Genomic DNA, 19,230 nt, shown 5'->3' with positions numbered 1-19,230 from the left:
TATTCATATCGGTTATCCGTGGGTCTCTTATTTTATAGCAAAAATATCGCAGGATAGCCTATATACAATATTATTATTATACAGTAATAGTAGGTTAAATGATGTTGCACCTTCTGTTTTTTGGACATGATGAATAGTGTGTATCACGCAGACTGGTGTCACAACGGTGGAGGCAGCAAGCAAACCAAACTTGGTACAGCATGTGTGCTTGGTTTTGTCTAGACAAATATTAAACGTGCCTGTTGAGCTATCGTATTTTTCAGCAATAAAACAGACTGACAGAAGAAGTTACCCCGTTTCTAATCTAAAACCTTTTTTTTACTTTTTCATTTACAATTTTTTTTCCGTGTTGATGACGGATCCGCGCCTGGCATGGACTGACATCTGAATTTATTACTACCTCAGTGTTCTCACGGTATTGTGACGCTTAAAAATATCAACCACAACCAATCTAAAAATAGATTAATTTTTTATTTATTCGACTTCTCACTAACTCAGTTAGTGAAGGATCTGGACCAACAGGTGGTAAACACCTCTAAAACGGTCCAGCCCCAATTTGCACAGTGGCTGTGTGTGACAGTGGCTGTGTTTGTGTGGACTAGTACACCGGGGTAACCCCCTACTCGTCTCGAAAGATGTAGCGCATGAGCTATATGTGTACACTGGACCTACGGTTTATAGTCCTTATCCGAGAAGACTCGTTCTACCACCAGAACCATGGAGCGAGTGAGCCTCGAACCCTTGCCGATGTTATGGCTACGTAATTACGGTTCCACTGTCTTAACCGCTCGGCCACTCACTCGCCACTTAACAGGTACTTTCTAGAGCTGAGGCATGCATAAAGGGCCTAATGCATATGAGACACGTGACATGACCACTATATGACGATGCAAGCCAAGAAACAAAAGGCTGCATAACAAATTGTATAACGACCAAGACATGCTTTCATCGGCCACCGCCGAGAGTTGTAAACATGTGTTTTGTTGCTGCCATGTCTCTCTTTCGATCTCTAGTTAAAATTGGCTGTTGTCTGAATCGTCCATTTAAAGAGGTAACTTGTATATTGTAAATAAAGTTTTTTAGTTAAAATAATGATTGATTGTATTATTCTTCTTGTAAAAATGTTCATATCATAATGATATTTTCAATAGCATACTGAATTAATTGACTCTCTATGAATCGGTGGAATTTACCCTTTTGTCGGTAACATAAGCACATCATCAAAGGCGCGATTGACTTGCTAGATGCTTTGATTGTATGCACGCTTTAACCCAGTCCATGACCAGACAGTGGGCAGACCCTGTCCACGTCTAAATATATAGCGCAATGTCGTTGGTATACGTAACACAAAAGAAGTGCCGCTAATTTCAGATGAAAATTTAATTTGAAAAAATACTGTACTGTATACTATGTATACTATACTGTACAAATACTGTTTTTTTTTTCTTTCGTTAAAAATCATTAAAGAGGTATTGTCCCTTGAAACACAAAAAAATGAAGGTCAAAATATTCTAAATTTAAAGTGGCCATATCAAAGTAATATTAAAGTTATTCACTTTAAGTCGAAAATTTGAGCCAAAAACAACAAGTTTACGTAATTAACAGGTAAATTAGTTTGATTACATTTCATCTGGAAAATCGTCACGAGCTAAAGTAAACAAAGATTTCAAACCATGAGTACGCATTATGCATATGCTAAATTAGGATTGTTTACAACTCGTCACGGTTGAGAAGGTGTTTTCACACAGATCGTGAGGAAGTTTTATGATTATGCATACAGAGTAGCCAAACAAGCGCGTTTCATTATGGGATATGTTTTGATTGAAAACTTTGACTGGAAGTTATTTTTTTTACAAAAAAACGTCAGTATTTCAGTTGAATTTTTTTTTTTTGAAAAATTTTTGGTGATAGTTAATAACTATTATGATACTTCAAAATGACCCACCTTTTTTTGAAATCTTTTATTTTTTATTTTTTTGGAATTAGTCAAAGGGACAATACATCTTTAAATAAAATAATTACATTGCAATGGACATTACACAAAGTATCTTACAGAAAATGGTAAACACAGGTTTTGCTTTTGTCAACCCCAAACACTGTTTTGTTTACTGTGTGCAAGCCTACACGAACTGGTAACCAATGATATACGAAACACGGCCACTAACCACAATCCAGTATTAAAAGACCAGTATTTAACTGCTCACCTAACTATTATACTACAGTAAGCAGACCCCTGACAGGGACAGACGTTCCTATGCAATATGCATATTTCTTTGACTTGAATTCTCCACGATATCACTGGCTTAGTCTATAATGATAACAGCCAACGAAATTGCAGACGTAAATTCCGACATTTAGGAAGCTTACAATGGCAATAATGGTAAACAATTTATTGATATTGCCAATGTTGATTTAATATATAAAAATAAATTATTTTAAAAAAACAGGTGCGAAAGGGAAACAACCCTGAAATCAACGCAATGTATATATATCAACAAACAAACCTTTAAGTTTGTTTGTTGTGAAACAAAGGTATATTTACTCAACGGGGGAAATGAGTTTGTGATAAAGCATCAATAAATGAAACTTACTATGTATACAATTATGTATTAGATATTGTTTTTAAGCTGGTCTTGGGTTTTAGGTTTCATGATCTTAGGTCTTAGGTTTTGTGCCACCCCGCAGCGAAGCCTATATAGGAGTATATGAAAGCGAAAGGGGCTAGGCCTAGCGTGATAGACAAAAACAAGCGATATTTACGTTAATGGAAATTAATTTACGTCCTTCTTTGACGCTGTAGTATACATCTACGCATTCGATTGAAGACAATATTTATGGGTTTTTTTTATCAATATCTGCTATAAAATCGAGATAGTATCGCATCTTCGCCACCACGAAGCAAAAACAAAATATTTACCACAATCCATACACACTATAGTGATTAGAAGAGTTCCTTTGTATTGCATGCATAGGAACTACTGTAAATTACAAACCTTCTCCCCATGTCCTCTCAATATTACAGCTACATCTGTGATAGGCTCATTGGGCGTAGATGATGCCTTTAAATGGCTGTCATTTTGCAGCCCCTCTTCTAACGATCTGGAGGTCTCAGATAGCCCAGCCACTATTAGATACTCGGCTACCCGTGGACCATCCTGTTCTACCGTCATCATTCCTTCATTTCTTTATCATCTGTAAATATATAAAATATAACAATTGGTTAAATACTAATTTTAAACTTTTGAAAGTGTAGGCAAAATAAGTGCCACATACAAGGATAAACCAACAATAGCCCTTTTCTCTCCAAGGAGAACAAGAAATAAAATTTAGTTTCACATGTTATATTCTACAAACCTGTCCTCAAATGGGAAAGTCAGAACATCTTTGGAAAGAAAGAGCTATTTATTGGTTTTCTAAGCTAGTCATGAAATAAAGTATTATGGAAATGAGATTACATCTTAACAATTATGATTACCGTCTTCAGAAATCAAGGAAATTAAGCAACATAAAGTGTTTTTAAAAGGCGTCCTACTACTAATAACTTTATTTATCAAGCTTCTAAAGCATTTTAGAGACTTGTAGATTGTGTGAACGTGGACACCACAGTCATGTTCACATGGGTCATAGTCGACTGTTCCTGTCGATAGATATAAATACATAGGTATCCCAATGAAGCGGATTTTCGTTACAGCAATTTGAACACAATCGTGAAATTTCAAAAAGTGACATGTCTTTGAAGTTGAAAATATACTATTTCTTAGGTAACCATGTGAATAAAAATTATATGTTTGGAAAGATCTTGTTTAAGGGTTTATTTATATGTATTTTTTAATCTATGTTTTTTAAATATGTAAATAGAAAACGCGAGTTAAAAATGAGGTACAAAAGTCGGCGTGCTAAAATCAGCGCGCTAAAAATAACTTTGGAAAAAACACCTACCCATTTTCAAAACACGATCGCACGCCGGTCATAATAGGTGGTGGTGTATTTTTATATGCAAACTGGTTAAAATTATTATGTACATCCGCCTCAAATTAGATTTTTTAGTCTTTCTCATAAAAATCTGGCTACTTTAGTATTGAATTGAAGCTAATTTATATTTCTGTTTGATAAACCACATTGTTTTATTTGACTCTGTATGGCCGTCGTGCGAAGAGGCCTACAAAACCAAACACTGAAAAAATAATCCCTACCGAAAATGAAAGCCATTACCATTTTCCTTGTAGGGGGGTTCAGTTCTGAGACTATTACTAAATTACCATCACATGGTATGCATGTACTGTATTAGTAATTAGCGAGTTAATTAATGACTAGATACCCTCACAGTGGAATGTACCATTTTCAGAACACGAGGCATGGCGAAAAATTCCACTTCTCATGGAATATTTGCTTTGAAACGTCAATTTTACCGATTTGTTCGTTTGTGGAGTATTTATCAAGCTACTATATAAAGTGAGTACGTTAGGAATAAATGTACTGAAGGAATTTAAGAAGCTTTAAATTTGCTATGAAGCAGCCATAACCTATTGGTTGCCGTTATATGTATACGCGGTTTCTTGGCCTAAACTTGATTCCGTATTTCAATTTAAAGTGCACCCTACGGTTAGAATAATCGAAAAGGAAATAAAATTAATCATGTTAACATTATACTATTGAGGTAATTACTTAGTTAATTCTAAAATTCGTCTGCTTTCTTCCCGATATTTCTTAGGCCGAATCAGTCGACGTACCAGTCGCCTAGCGCATGTGCATATCATAAAAATGACGTAACAGGGTAGCAGTCGATATAATCGACATGAAAATCTAAAAGTCCATATTGTTCAATACAGTGAATGCTACCCTTAGTTTACACTGTTGTTGAATTAACTTACATAAACCATAGGGAATACATCATAGATTATCAGATATAAAATAACTGAACCTAACTATTATGATGGATGTAGTACCAAAAAGGAGAAGGATGATGAATAACAATGGTAGTAATCTTCTACCTCCACAATTTCTAGCAAGCCAAAGATAGTAGGTTAGATAATAATTATCATGTCAACACAATTAAACTACCTACCTGCACATTTATTCAATAATAATTTATTTCATAACCGACTAGGACTATTTATATGTATTATATATTAATTATTTCTCAATGTATTAATGTAAAAAATGATATCCTGTTGTTGTTATGATATTAACATTGTCCTTTAAAAGAATTTACCAAAGTGTTAGTCAACATAGTATTTTTTATTTAGATCATTTTGGACATTCACCTAATTGTTTTGATTGCAAAAGTATAAAATGTGTGTAAATGTCAAACCTGGGCTCGGACTGGCCGAAGTTTCCAGGCTGGCGAAAAATAAAACCGCGACTTTAGCTAATTTGGCGATGACATGATAAAATAGATAATCAAATAATCATTTTGGCGAAAGCATAAAGTCCAACTAAAAGGTCCATCGATCTCCAAGCATTTATTTTGTTCGTTATCATGTTGTTTACTTCAAGCTCCATTTTCATCAACTTTTTTCGTTGTATCAGGCATCTCTTTGTTATTTCAATATGATGGAGATAGCAGAGGTAGACTGCACAGAGAGACAGACGTTACATGACACATGGATGATGAAGTCTACCCGAACTATCACGTGTTGTGCGCTGCACAACGACGACATCCGACGGTCGGCTATTTACCAGGATTGTCTATTTTTCGATAGGGATGTAATTTTCAGATTAAAAATAAACATTCTAGTATCTTCGATGAATGGCGTCTTAATCTTATCAAAATCAAACATTTATGCGTTATGCATTTTAGACTCTCCCAATTTAATGTAGTTTTATATTTTACCCTTAATGAACTTTCCTCGTGCGTGTAGTGCGTCAGTAGAGTATACAAAACAACATTCGGGAAATAGTAGAGTCTAGAGAGTAGAGTAGGGCCGTCGCCGGCTTCTGTGTTGTTATTTAATAAATAATCGGGATGGTATTAAGTTCTCTCCCTGACAGAAACGCTTCGGCGCAGCTTGAGGGATGAAAAAACGTAGTACTCTGTGCTTTGGCCTATATTATCTATACTTTCAACAACGATACGAGTGTTCGTTTGCTAGGAATTTTCCTCAATATTTTAGAATACGATGTGCCGCCGTACATAATTTTGTAGGCCTAGGCTGGCACTAACTGCACCTTCACACCTCTTGAGCGTACCCAATTTAAAAACATTTACAATATTGTATGTCACATGAATTCCGTATGGACAAATAAAATGTACTATGAACTATGAACTATCAGTGTTCTCCCAATACAGAAATCAAGCCTCGCATATTAAAGCAAAGTACCAAATTATTGATATATACTAAGATGTAGCTAATCTACTACTAGTGGGTACAAAGCAATGAAGTTTGATGAAATCTAGAAAGATACAGCCCAAGATTTTAATTATTCAGAATTTATAATACATAGTGTACTGTGCTATACAATTCAAGGGCTACTCTTATTGGGACTTTTTTCATATTCAGTTCTACCTATTAATATTAGTATTAATGTATTTATCTATTGAGTATGGATGAATTAAACTAATTCATCTATGGATAGAGTTACTGATATCACAATGCTGCTACAGTAGCTAACATTATGTTTCTTGTCCAACAACAACAACATTGTAATCAATGCATGTGTACAGTAGATAAATCTATGCGACTGGAGTGAATATAATCCAACCATAAAAGGCACTATAACACTCTTTTCTAATAAAATACATTATTACTACCACTCTATATTCAGGGATCATCTTAATTCTTTCATGAGCAACAACACCAGCTCCCTTTTGTACCCCTTCTCAAATAACTACACCATTCTTTTTCTGTATGGTACATGGGATTATCATTTCTTGAAATCAAACTGTAGAATATCCTGTTAATATTATTATACAACAGTTTATAAAAAGAAATGTGTGAGTGGTGTGAGATGCTAGAGTTGCCTAAAGTCATTGGATTGCTTGGGCTGAAGACAATGATTAAGTCGGAAATTACTAGCTTTTAAAGCTCCACTTCTATAATTTAACAACATTGCCAATAATTAACAACACATTTAATAGGCCTGTGAACAATTTCAAAGAACAAAAAAGGAATTACTATACTGTACATGAAATTGTCCATCGTCAGCATGTTTATCTTTTATTTTTATTATTTTATTCTTTAATTGATTTTAATTGAGAAATATACAAAGGATCCTACTGTAAGTCAAATTTACAGGGAACATACAGTAAACCCGACAACGAAAAAAAATACTATTAAATCAACCAATAAAACAATTTTACAAGGTTTATATCAGACAAAAATGCATCTCTGCCAGGACAATGAAAGTATTCAACCAGTACTGTACATGTACAGTATTCAATCAGTACTGTACATGTACAGTATTCAATCAGTACTGTACATGGACAGTATTCAATCAGTACTGTACATGGACAGTATTCAATCAGTACTGTACATGGACAGTATTCAATCAGTACTGTACATGTACAGTATTCAATCAGTACTGTACATGGCCAGTATTCAATCAGTACTGTACATGGACAGTATTCAATCAGTACTGTACATGGACAGTATTCAATCAGTACTGTACATGGACAGTATTCAACCAGTACTGTACATGTACAGTATTCAACCAGTACTGTACATGTACAGTATTCAATCAGTACTGTACATGGACAGTATTCAATCAGTACTGTACATGGACAGTATTCAATCAGTACTGTACATGGCCAGTATTCAATCAGTACTGTACATGGACAGTATTCAATCAGTACTGTACATGGCCAGTATTCAATTAGTACTGTACATGGACAGTATTCAATCAGTACTGTACATGGACAGTATTCAATCAGTACTGTACATGGACAGTATTCAATCAGTACTGTACATGTACAGTATTCAATCAGTACTGTACATGGACAGTATTCAATCAGTACTGTACATGGACAGTATTCAATCAGTACTGTACATGGACAGTATTCAATCAGTACTGTACATGGACAGTATTCAATCAGTACTGTACATGTACAGTATTCAATCAGTACTGTACATGGCCAGTATTCAATCAGTACTGTAAATGGACAGTATTCAATCAGTACTGTACATGGACAGTATTCAATCAGTACTGTACATGGACAGTATTCAACCAGTACTGTACATGTACAGTATTCAATCAGTACTGTACATGTACAGTATTCAATCAGTACTGTACATGGACAGTATTCAATCAGTACTGTACATGGACAGTATTCAATCAGTACTGTACATGGCCAGTATTCAATCAGTACTGTACATGGACAGTATTCAATCAGTACTGTACATGGACAGTATTCAATCAGTACTGTACATGGACAGTATTCAATCAGTACTGTACATGGCCAGTATTCAATCAGTACTGTACATGGACAGTATTCAATCAGTACTGTACATGGACAGTATTCAATCAGTACTGTACATGGCCAGTATTCAACCAGTACTGTACATGTACAGTATTCAATCAGTACTGTACATGTACAGTATTCAATCAGTACTGTACATGGACAGTATTCAATCAGTACTGTACATGGACAGTATTCAATCAGTACTGTACATGGCCAGTATTCAATCAGTACTGTACATGGACAGTATTCAATCAGTACTGTACATGGACAGTATTCAATCAGTACTGTACATGGACAGTATTCAATCAGTACTGTACATGGCCAGTATTCAATCAGTACTGTACATGGACAGTATTCAATCAGTACTGTACATGGACAGTATTCAATCAGTACTGTACATGGCCAGTATTCAATCAGTACTGTACATGGACAGTATTCAATCAGTACTGTACATGGCCAGTATTCAATCAGTACTGTACATGGACAGTATTCAATCAGTACTGTACATGGCCAGTATTCAATCAGTACTGTACATGGACAGTATTCAATCAGTACTGTACATGGACAGTATTCAATCAGTACTGTACATGGATAGTACTGTACATGGACAGTATTCAACCAGTACTGTACATGGACAGTATTCAATCAGTACTGTACATGGACAGTATTCAATCAGTACTGTACATGGACAGTATTCAATCAGTACTGTACATGGACAGTATTCAATCAGTACTGTACATGGATAGTACTGTACATGGACAGTATTCAATCAGTACTGTACATGGACAGTATTCAATCAGTACTGTACATGGACAGTATTCAATCAGTACTGTACATGGACAGTATTCAATCAGTACTGTACATGGACAGTATTCAACCAGTCTTATGTAGGAGAATTTTACAGTAGGCGGAGGTATGCACTCTCGGAGTGGCTTTCTAGTTTATACACCGGGTACACGCAGTTAAACTCTACCAACAACTGTTTTGAGGTGGTGCTATTACAGTACCATACAATTAAGTCAACGATCCTGTTGTGTGTAAGTACAAATTGTAAAGATGAATAACATAATTATTATAATTGCTATTAAGCATCTCAATGGAATAAACAATATCTAATTAAGATCTTGAAATGTACTGATAATTGTGGGATCTATTTCTACTTCAAAGCTTTTGTAATCAATAATTTGTAAATAGTTATTGCCAACAGTATCTTTAGAGTTCAATCTGTAAGGCATTAATCTAAAATTAAATTTACAAACTAAAATAACCATGACAGATTTTATATAATGGATTCATTTTTATTGTTTTTACTATTACTACAAATTCAATAATTTTCTAGTGTCCTTCCACACAAAATGTATTTTCTTTGCTCTGTGCAAGTGAAAACCTAGCAAATGTTATACCCAGTGAAACGATTTATTGCAGTATGCGACTATTTACATGTACTGATCATCAACTTAATTTTTATTTGTAGTTTAATTAGGTCAATGAACATTTGAAATAAAACATCATAAAGAAGATAATTACATATTTCATTTTACAGTACATTCTATGAAAATTTATTGAAATGTATTTGATTGAGATGTCTTGACAGCTGTCAATCATATGCGTTATGATATGTAGCAGTATATATACCTTTTTATCAGTCAATAGAGTACATAGTACATTGATGTAATGAACTCAGCCTTACTAAAGACCTTGAATTTATAATTACAGTATTGTATTTCCAAGCAAAAGCACAAGAACACATCATAATAGAATACACTACAGATACTCTGTGTACTACAAACAACACCAAAGGGTTTTTAAATAAAAGCTCGTCTACAGTATCAATATACTTTTTTCTTTCTAATTCAGTTTATTACACGGAATCTCTTTAAAGATGTATTTGACTGCATTTAGGATTTATTTTTTTATTTGACTAATTTTTTAAAAAAAATTTTTTTTTAATTTCGAAAAAAAAGTGGATCATTTTGAAGTATCATAATAGTTATTAACTTTCACCAAAACTTAGTCGAAAAAAAAAATAATTTAACCGAATTACAGACGTTTTTTTGTTCAAAAAATATCTTTGACTTTAGTTTCAGTCTCAGTTTTCGATCAAAACATATCTCATAATGCAACGCGCTTGTTTGGCTACTCTGTATGCATAATCATAAAACTTCCTCGCAATCTGTGTGAAAAAACTTTCTCAATCGTGACGAGTTGTAAACAATTCTAATTAGCATCATGCATACTCGTGGTTTGAAATCTTTGTTTACTTTCGCTCGTGACGATTTTCCAGACGAAATGTAATAAAATTAATTTACATGTTAATTACGTAAACTTGTTGATTTTGACTCGAATTTTTGACTTAAAGTGAATAACTTTAATATTAGAGAGGTTTCGCAATCTTACGAATACGATAACGAAAACGGATACGTCACGCACACGTATTCATTTTCATAAGCCATAAAAAAATCTGTTTCGCATGGCAACGAAATATTGAGGCGCGTCCAAAATATGACTGCGGTAAATTTGAGCGAAGCGCAGGCACGTGTTGCTTGGCTGCCTAGTGTAGGCCTAGCGTAACATCAAAGCGAGTGAGGACTTTAAAAACTGCTATTTATCAAAATTGACTTGTCATTTTAGTAAATATATAATAATATAATTATATTATAATCATGAATCATTCTTGATTCAAATGCAAAATGTGCAAAATAGATCAAAAACTATACTCGTTTTGTAGTTACGAATATGACTGGTGATATTCGTCAACACGAATACGCTTTACGAATATGAAATGGGGATCAGCTCAAAAGTTTCACAAATGTATGACGTATCCCTTTTCGTTATCGTATTCGTAAGGTTGCGAAACCTCCCTATTACTTTGATGGCCAATTTAGATTTAGAATATCTTTTTTTTCATTTTTTGTGTTTCAAGGGACAATACATCTTTAATGTTTATGCAACACACATTTTTAGGCATGTTATAGTGTGTTGTATAAACGCATCCTTACACTTATTCTGCTTGATGCAAACATTAATAGATAGATAAACTATATAGATAAAAATAAAACTGCATTATACATTCATTTCAATTTACAAATTTCACAACATATTCTCTAAAAGGCTAGTTTAAACCTGACATTCAAAATATGATAAGTACAATATGCCATTCTATGTGATCTAATGTTTTACAATATGTGACTTTAATTGAATTATATATTCCTGTACGTGGAAGTACCTACCTCCCTAGGACATTAATGTTATTTTGGTTATGTACTGCTGTGTAGGTCAATTACATTACACCAAGGGCAAGGAAGGAAATCAGAAGATGTACTTATGACACGTATCAAGTACTGTAGACTTAGAACTCTAAACCTCCAAAAAGTCCAAGGCAAGTGCTTGGGATAGTGGTAAGTACATGATGATAATAAACTCTGGTGAGAATGATTATAAAAACCATGCCCAATTGAGACAATTTTAGGATTAAAACAAATTAGCCTTTCTTCACAATTAAAATCTTATTACATGGAATCTCTTAGATGTTACGCAACACACTCTTGTACAGGACAGGACAGAATAAAGGGTGTCTAGAAAACTCAGATCTAGAAAACTCAGATCTCAGATATCTGAGTTTTCTAGATCTAGAAAACTCAGATTTCTGACTTTTTTGCGTTATCACTTTTAAAATATTATTTAAATAATTATCATGAGGAATTTTTTTAGTCAGAGATCGGAACAGGATTGAATGATAGGATTTTCACCCGATGGCCTAAAAGAATTAAATAAATGTAGCATAGTAAATCTCCTTCTACAACTTGTAAGGCTTAAATATGGTAGTGATATGACATCATCATGTCCATATATGGGCACATCACATTTTTTTGACACATAAAGTTTGATAGTGTAGACAGAGCTTAAGGCTAGAACTACCATAAAATAGCTAAAATTGTTGTATGAATGTTGCACACGTGACGGGAGAATCACCTAACTGAGAGTCAAGTGTCTTTATCGAAAAAATATGCACAAACTAAGCTAAATTTATAGTATGGTCATTGTAGCTAGCCATTTCTGCAGTTTGTGATCAACCATTTGCTTTTTTTCAAAAACAATATCCTTAACAGTAACAGTAAACATGTGTCAGATCTTGTGTACACTATATTGTGGTAAAAACTCATTACATGACCAAGACATCCTGGTTATACCATCATAATATCGTTTCAAGCTAGCTAGGCTTATTTTTGTAGGCCTAGCTGGTAAACATTGGTAACGTTACGAACATCGTACTGTACTTGAGCCGTAGCCCTAGCCTGACGTTGTATAGTTGCTGCATTAAATATCTTTCTGTTTTTGACAGACTCTGTTGATACAAATTGGGAGAAACCCAGTATTGTTGCTGTGTCTTTAATAACTGCATTTTTGTAGATTGTATGGGCAATGATCCTAGATGAATAAGATCTACAGTACCCACACACAAGGTCAAATGACAAAAGAACACAACTACAACTAATATTATGTTTGTTTGCTCATCACTTAATAATTGTAAAGAAAGGTGAATGACCAGCACACACCTTGAACAATTTCTTTTAACAGAGTTATGCTTTCGTATTGTACATGTTGTCTGAACCAAGAAAAAAATTAGTGGAAGGCACATCTTGCCTCTCACTGATCTTTCGTTCGTTACGACACCTCAAGGTACCATATTAGTGAACTCCGTTTATGATACAAAAGTCATGCATCAATGATTTTTCAAATCAATTTTACTCCTGCATATCAGATACCCAAATTCGGTGACACTTCAGTTTTAAAGGAAAGCGTTAGTTAAGCATATCTGAACATTTTGCTGTTACGAAACACATTGCTTGTGATACTGTACGGTATACAAGAATTCAATTACACCTTGACGCAAACTCATTCTTTCTTATACCGAGCTACACCCAACAAAGACAGTGCGACTCATAGTTTCTGAATAAAGTCAAGACAGACATGCAAGCTAGACAGACATGCAAGCCGGACAGATGGTTGCATAATAATACTGTATGTGATATTTCAGGCTTAATATTGCCAATGATAAGCGCAACATACATTTTAAACTGTATCACAGAATTTGCCTGCTTTCTGTTGTACCCAGAATCAGCTCGACATATTAAGGCTAGGCTCTTCATATAATATTGAAAAATTATTTATTAATCAGTATTATTTTATAAATACAATTTTTTTTTTTATATGCACATACTTGCAATGTTCTCATCTTTAAACATCTTTATAATATTTATTTATGACTTCAAAAATAATCTACAGTTATATTAATTTTAATGTTTAGTAAAATTTTAAAGTGATCAAGCATTAGGGAACTAAAACAACAGAGAGAGAATCTCAATCACAACCTAAATAATTCTCCACTGTTCCAGTATACGATATAAATAGTAAAGTTGTGTGATGTTGTAACTGCAACTTGAATAACAAATGATTTTTTTCGACTAGTGCACTCCAGTTATTACATCCCCCCAAATATTGTATGCAGGAAAAGCCCATTGTAAACCGATATTTGAGATTAAAGTCTATTATCATTGGTGAGTCATCGATAAGAAGACAATGTATAGTAAAGTGTGTGGGCTTTTCTTTGTGATATTTATCCTTGACATTGTAAAGGGTTTTATCATCCACAGGTTCTGTACATCACTCTAATCATCCTCTAATATATTTACAATTTGATATCGATTATTAGTCATCTATAAAATTATATAATGATAATAATGGTATAAAAGCAATTAGTTAACTTAACTTAAATGAAGTTCTCCGGATTAACAATTTTGGCTGTCATTATTATATCAAGAAATGATAAGCAATTTTAAATTCAATCAAATAGATTTTGTTTTTATAAATGGTTTATAGATTTCAAAGCGATGGAGCTCTCTGTTTATTAATAAAACTTTTATTTTAATTCAATGCTGATCTTTAAAATGAGAAGAATCTAGAAAAAATAATGCCTTTGGAGCAAATCAATGTATGAATACAAGTAGGAGGAGGTTATGCGTGCCTAGATAGTAGGTATGCCAAAACAAAACCACTACAAAGCACTGTGGTATGCATCATAGCACTCAACAAATGAACTGTAGACTGACCAAATTCTCAAATTAGATTTAAAAAATGACATGCCAAAAAAAGGGGTCAATAAATAAACTAATATTATATTATGTTTAAAATGTGAACTAAATAAAATATTCTATTTGACAAAATATATTGAAATTTATTTTTAATAAATGAATTAAACGTAGAAAAAATCTTGAATTATTAGCTCTCTAATTATAACATCGAGTATGAGTGTAAAAGTGTGTTTGCGAGAAACATGTTAAATGTAATGTAACCCAATTCTAAGGTGTGCTATCCACGAGAAGGTTATTTAAAGTTAATTACTATTATAACAAGGATGTAGCCAATCAGACGAGTTGAAATGAGTCACGTGTGTGCTCTTTATTTTTTCACTATCATGCACTGGAGTGCAAAAAGTGCACAGCAAAATGCATAACAGCACTCTGCGTGTAAATCGTATTGTAGAATACAGATCACACTAGTCTTGCTGCACGATTACGAAACAGTTCGTCTGCACCGCAGCCCCATTAAAAAAAAAAAAACACACACACACACCACTTGTATATCTTGTCTGCTACACGACTGCATTTTTACCAACCGTCTCGCATCTTGCGGGACGGTCCCGCATTTCAATGTGATTTTTGAACAAATATATGCGTGACCACATATTTGTCATGCATTTAGCAGAATATGAGAAGAAAATGCATTCAAATTTATTATTATATTTTAAAAGTGTAGAACATTATGCCAGTATACACATATCAACAAAAATATGTAATATCAAAGAAAAATTACACAATTATCGACAGTCGCTCTTCATGACGAGGGAAGGGCTGATAGCCGGCATCCATGCGTTAGTCACGATCGTGATTAAAATGCAAAATCCTACATTAGACTGACACAACACTGAGAGACACAGTGACATGATGTTGTGTGGGTTTATAAAAAGGGAAACCCCGAGGTGGATGATCAGTTCAATTTTTACCCTTCAAAAAAGAAATTTTTAAATAAAATAAATTCCAGAATCCTGAAATAACGTTAAATTACAGATTAACAAACAAAAGAGTAACATACAATCTAATAATAATATTATTTGCATCGTTTACTGTAATACCGGATGTATATTTTTATCGGGGACTTCTCCCTGACGTTTGCATAAAACGACAAATTTATCATCATAACATGTAGGTAGGAGTGTAGTTTATACGGATTACGGTCGAAGCGGCCGCCAACCAATAACGGTAATTTGTATGGAACGCCGTGTGCGCTTTGATTGATCGTTGTTTTGTAATCTTTGATTGTCATTGTTTCGACAGGTTTTCTTTTCTCGGACGTAAAAAACAATCTACATTATTATGTAATTTATTCTCTTTTTTTTACAGATTGAATGCGATACGTTATTTTAAACGAAATGGCGTGTTCTAAATGATATATAGGCCTATGTTTAATAAAGTCAATAAATACACTGTGGTTTTTGTATTGTATATTAATATATAATAAGCCAATTATTAAGAATAATGTATATATTTTTTCAATAAAGTATATCAAAATATATATATTTGTTATTGTATATTAAATTAATTAGTAAAGTAACTACTCTAGTACGTGTTCGCAATCATAATTTAATTACAATAACATGATGACATCAATTTATTTATTTAATATCCTAAATTGTTTTATACCTTCAGATATAAAAATATTGATCAATTTAAAATGAGTTTTACCGGTACGGTAATTAATTACGCGAATTTCTGCTAGTTAGTTATCCCCACCCCTGTCGGGCAAAACAAATTTGTACAAAAAATTAATAAGGGCCAGCCATTTTTAATAAGGGCGACCATCCTTCAACTTCAACTGGCCCTGCTGGCCACTATGGTTTAAAGGTTAATTTTCAGCCCTGTAAAATACAAATAAAATATACATTGATTTATCGGCAGGCAAACTTTATTATTATAGAAATATAAAGATTCGATAGTACAGTACATGATTTGGTTTATATTTATTGGTTTGACCATACATACAGCTGTGTAACTCAACTCGCCATGGCATAGGCCATGGCGTTGACAACGACAATCAAAGATTAAAGCACACATGGCGTTCCATACAAATGACAATATTAAACTGGCGACCGCTTTGGTTGGCGGCCGCTTCGACCATACTCCGTTTATACCTCAATGATCTAAATAATATCCTTCAGTCTTCCTTTAGTCTGCTGATTTTTAGGGTCGGTTGATATTCTTTGAAAACGGCACATTATAAAGGACTTATTTGTTAATTTTTCTGTGATTCTCATTTGTAAAATTACTTATTATGTATGAGGCCTAATTCTAATAAGGTGTTATGCACTTGTCAATTGTATGACGCACTATACGACCCCCGGGAGTGGTGCGTCATGGGTGCGTCATTTACAAATAATTAATGACACAGGGGTGCGTCAAAGAACCCAAATGGTGCGTCGCCTCAATGTTCAATGTCCGTCACTTTACCATCGACCCGCGTCACCCAAAAAGCCTGAAAACAAGGCCTTGATGATCGCGGAGGGGCGGCCAGGTTGCGTTGTACATTGTCACGCTTGAGAGCGTCATCACTCGCGCCCTCTATCGGCCAAACTGGAAAATGACATAATATTTGTATTATAAATAGCCGTTCCAATCTTTGTGTGATTGTGTGATCGCGCGAGAACGTTCCTAGCCGGCCTGATTAACATCGATCGACGACCCTGGCGCGCCTCCATAGCACCAGACACGCGTATTAGTTTGAGATTTTTGATATCACACTGCATGCACTGCGCAGTAGTCGGGGTCAACAATCGTCAGTGAAGGTACGTCAAAAAGACAGTCGTGGTGCGTCATTGTTATGCGCGATTTCAACGATTTGCGCAATTTGAAATTGCGCAAAAAATTCCTTGCGCAATTTCAAATTGCGCACGGATTTTCTTGCGCAATATTAAATTGCGCAATCAACTTGCGCAATATCAAATTGCGCAAGAAAATCCTTGCGCAATTTCAAATTGCGCTGCACAATTTGTAAAATTGTCAAATTGCGCAGCAGAATTCTACCAGAATGCGTGCTAACGTCGACGATCGGTTAACAATAATAATAATTTATTCGAAACTAATAACTCAAAATGAAACATAATAAATGCGAAGATAACATGTGTATAATACACAACATAAATGGCATACACAATTAAATAATATTATCACTCATTGTAACTTAAAATAAATCAAAATAAATGTAAAAATAAAAAAAATTAATGTAGTAATACACAACATAGTCTACCGCCACCAACGTTTAGACTTGCTATCAAAACATAGCCAGTAGTAGGCTAGAGTAGTAATTAGCCGCCCGCCGTGCACGTGCCCGCCGGGAACACCACCTTTGTGGTCCTTTGTCGGGTCTTCGACGGTATGCTAACAATAACAATATTTTCACTACTACAAAAAATAAGGAAATACGATATTATCTTTAATTTTGAATCATTCTTAGAAATTACTATAAAAATATGGGTGTGCATGATTTCACAATCTGTCGAAAAAAACCTTGCGCAATTTGCAGATTACTTGCGCAATTTAATACGTTGCTTGCGCAATTTGAAACAGATGTTTCAATTCAAATTGCGCAAGGAATTCTTTGCGCAATTTTAAATTGCGCAAATCGTTCAAATCATAATTCACTAAAAGGTCCGTCGCTGATTTAAAAATAGGTGCGTCATTGTCTAGTAAAGGTAAGTCACTTTTTTGACGCAGGGATGCGTCATGGTATACAAAGGTATGACTCACATCGGACAAATGATGCACCTCTCCCGGGGGTCGTATAGTGCGTCATACAATTGACAAGTGCATTATATTCACGATATGGTTACTTAACAAATTTGGAGTGAAAAAAAGGCAGGTGCGAAACGAAGCCTAAACTAGCTTGCTAGGCCTAGCCTACCTACCTAGGCCTAGCCTAGTAGGCCTCCTAGCTAGGCCGGGTCGCTAGGCCTACACTACTACTAGGCCCTAGCCTAGTAGTACTACTAGGCCTAGGCTAGGCCTCTAGCTAGGCCTAGGTAGGCTAGTAGGCCTAGGCCTAGCGTCTAGCCAATATGAATTCTTTTTTTTTAATTCAACAATTGTAGGGAATGGGTCTTATTTTTCACAGCAATTTGTCCAGAAACATCATGTCGCTAGGCATAGGGCCTAATCATAGAGGAGGGGAGACAGTCCTCCATCGCATAATAGCTGGATGGTGGGTGTTTCAACCAGGTTCATTCCGATCCGTTGCGTTGTTGTCGGCCAGAGTGGCCGTCTCGTCATTTTTATATTCACCATATTCTCATAAAATTACCGTCTTATAATTACAAATTACGTCTTTCAAATTCTACTTACCAATTTTGAAATAATTACAATCAATTTCCAAAGGACTTTTAAAGTACGGTTACTTCATTTTACTCAAATAAACCGTCCAGAACATCTCACATAATTTATCACCATTTTATTTTTCATGTGCATGCAAATGTTCACACACAGAGTGAGACGAGCAGCAGAGGGATGATAGAGAGATCAGCCTCGTTTTGCTTTCTCTCCTCTCTATGATGATCAATACCACCCTGTCAAAGGTTAAACTTAGGGATCGTCTAAACAAATTTGCGCGCGACATCTAAACATTTTGTTTTAAGCGGACTGGAAATTAATTGTACTACATGCTAAGTCCAATATATGGTTGATGGGTTTAATATAGTATATAAATGAATGGAACAGGCTGGCAGA

General features: G+C 34.6%; 1 protein-coding gene across 7 annotated transcripts in view; it reads right to left on the bottom strand.

Annotated features, from left to right (window-relative positions):
• Window positions 1–18,986, bottom strand: part of LOC140062868 (C-myc promoter-binding protein-like) — a 56,145-nt gene extending 37,159 nt beyond the window's left edge. For all 7 annotated transcript variants that reach the window (XM_072109245.1, XM_072109247.1, XM_072109248.1 and 4 more), the window contains exons 1-2: window positions 18,850–18,986; window positions 2,994–3,192 (exon numbers count right to left, since the gene is read on the bottom strand). In XM_072109245.1, coding sequence (XP_071965346.1) covers window positions 2,994–3,173 — 180 coding nt within the window. In that variant the 5' untranslated portion in view covers window positions 3,174–3,192; window positions 18,850–18,986. The remainder of the gene's footprint in view (window positions 1–2,993; window positions 3,193–18,849) is intronic.
• Between the last annotated feature and the right edge of the window lie 244 nt (window positions 18,987–19,230).

This window comes from Antedon mediterranea, chromosome 11 (assembly GCF_964355755.1).
Source record: "Antedon mediterranea chromosome 11, ecAntMedi1.1, whole genome shotgun sequence".
NCBI classification, from domain to species: domain Eukaryota; kingdom Metazoa; phylum Echinodermata; class Crinoidea; order Comatulida; family Antedonidae; genus Antedon; species Antedon mediterranea.
This window is presented reverse-complemented; position numbering and strand designations above follow the sequence as displayed.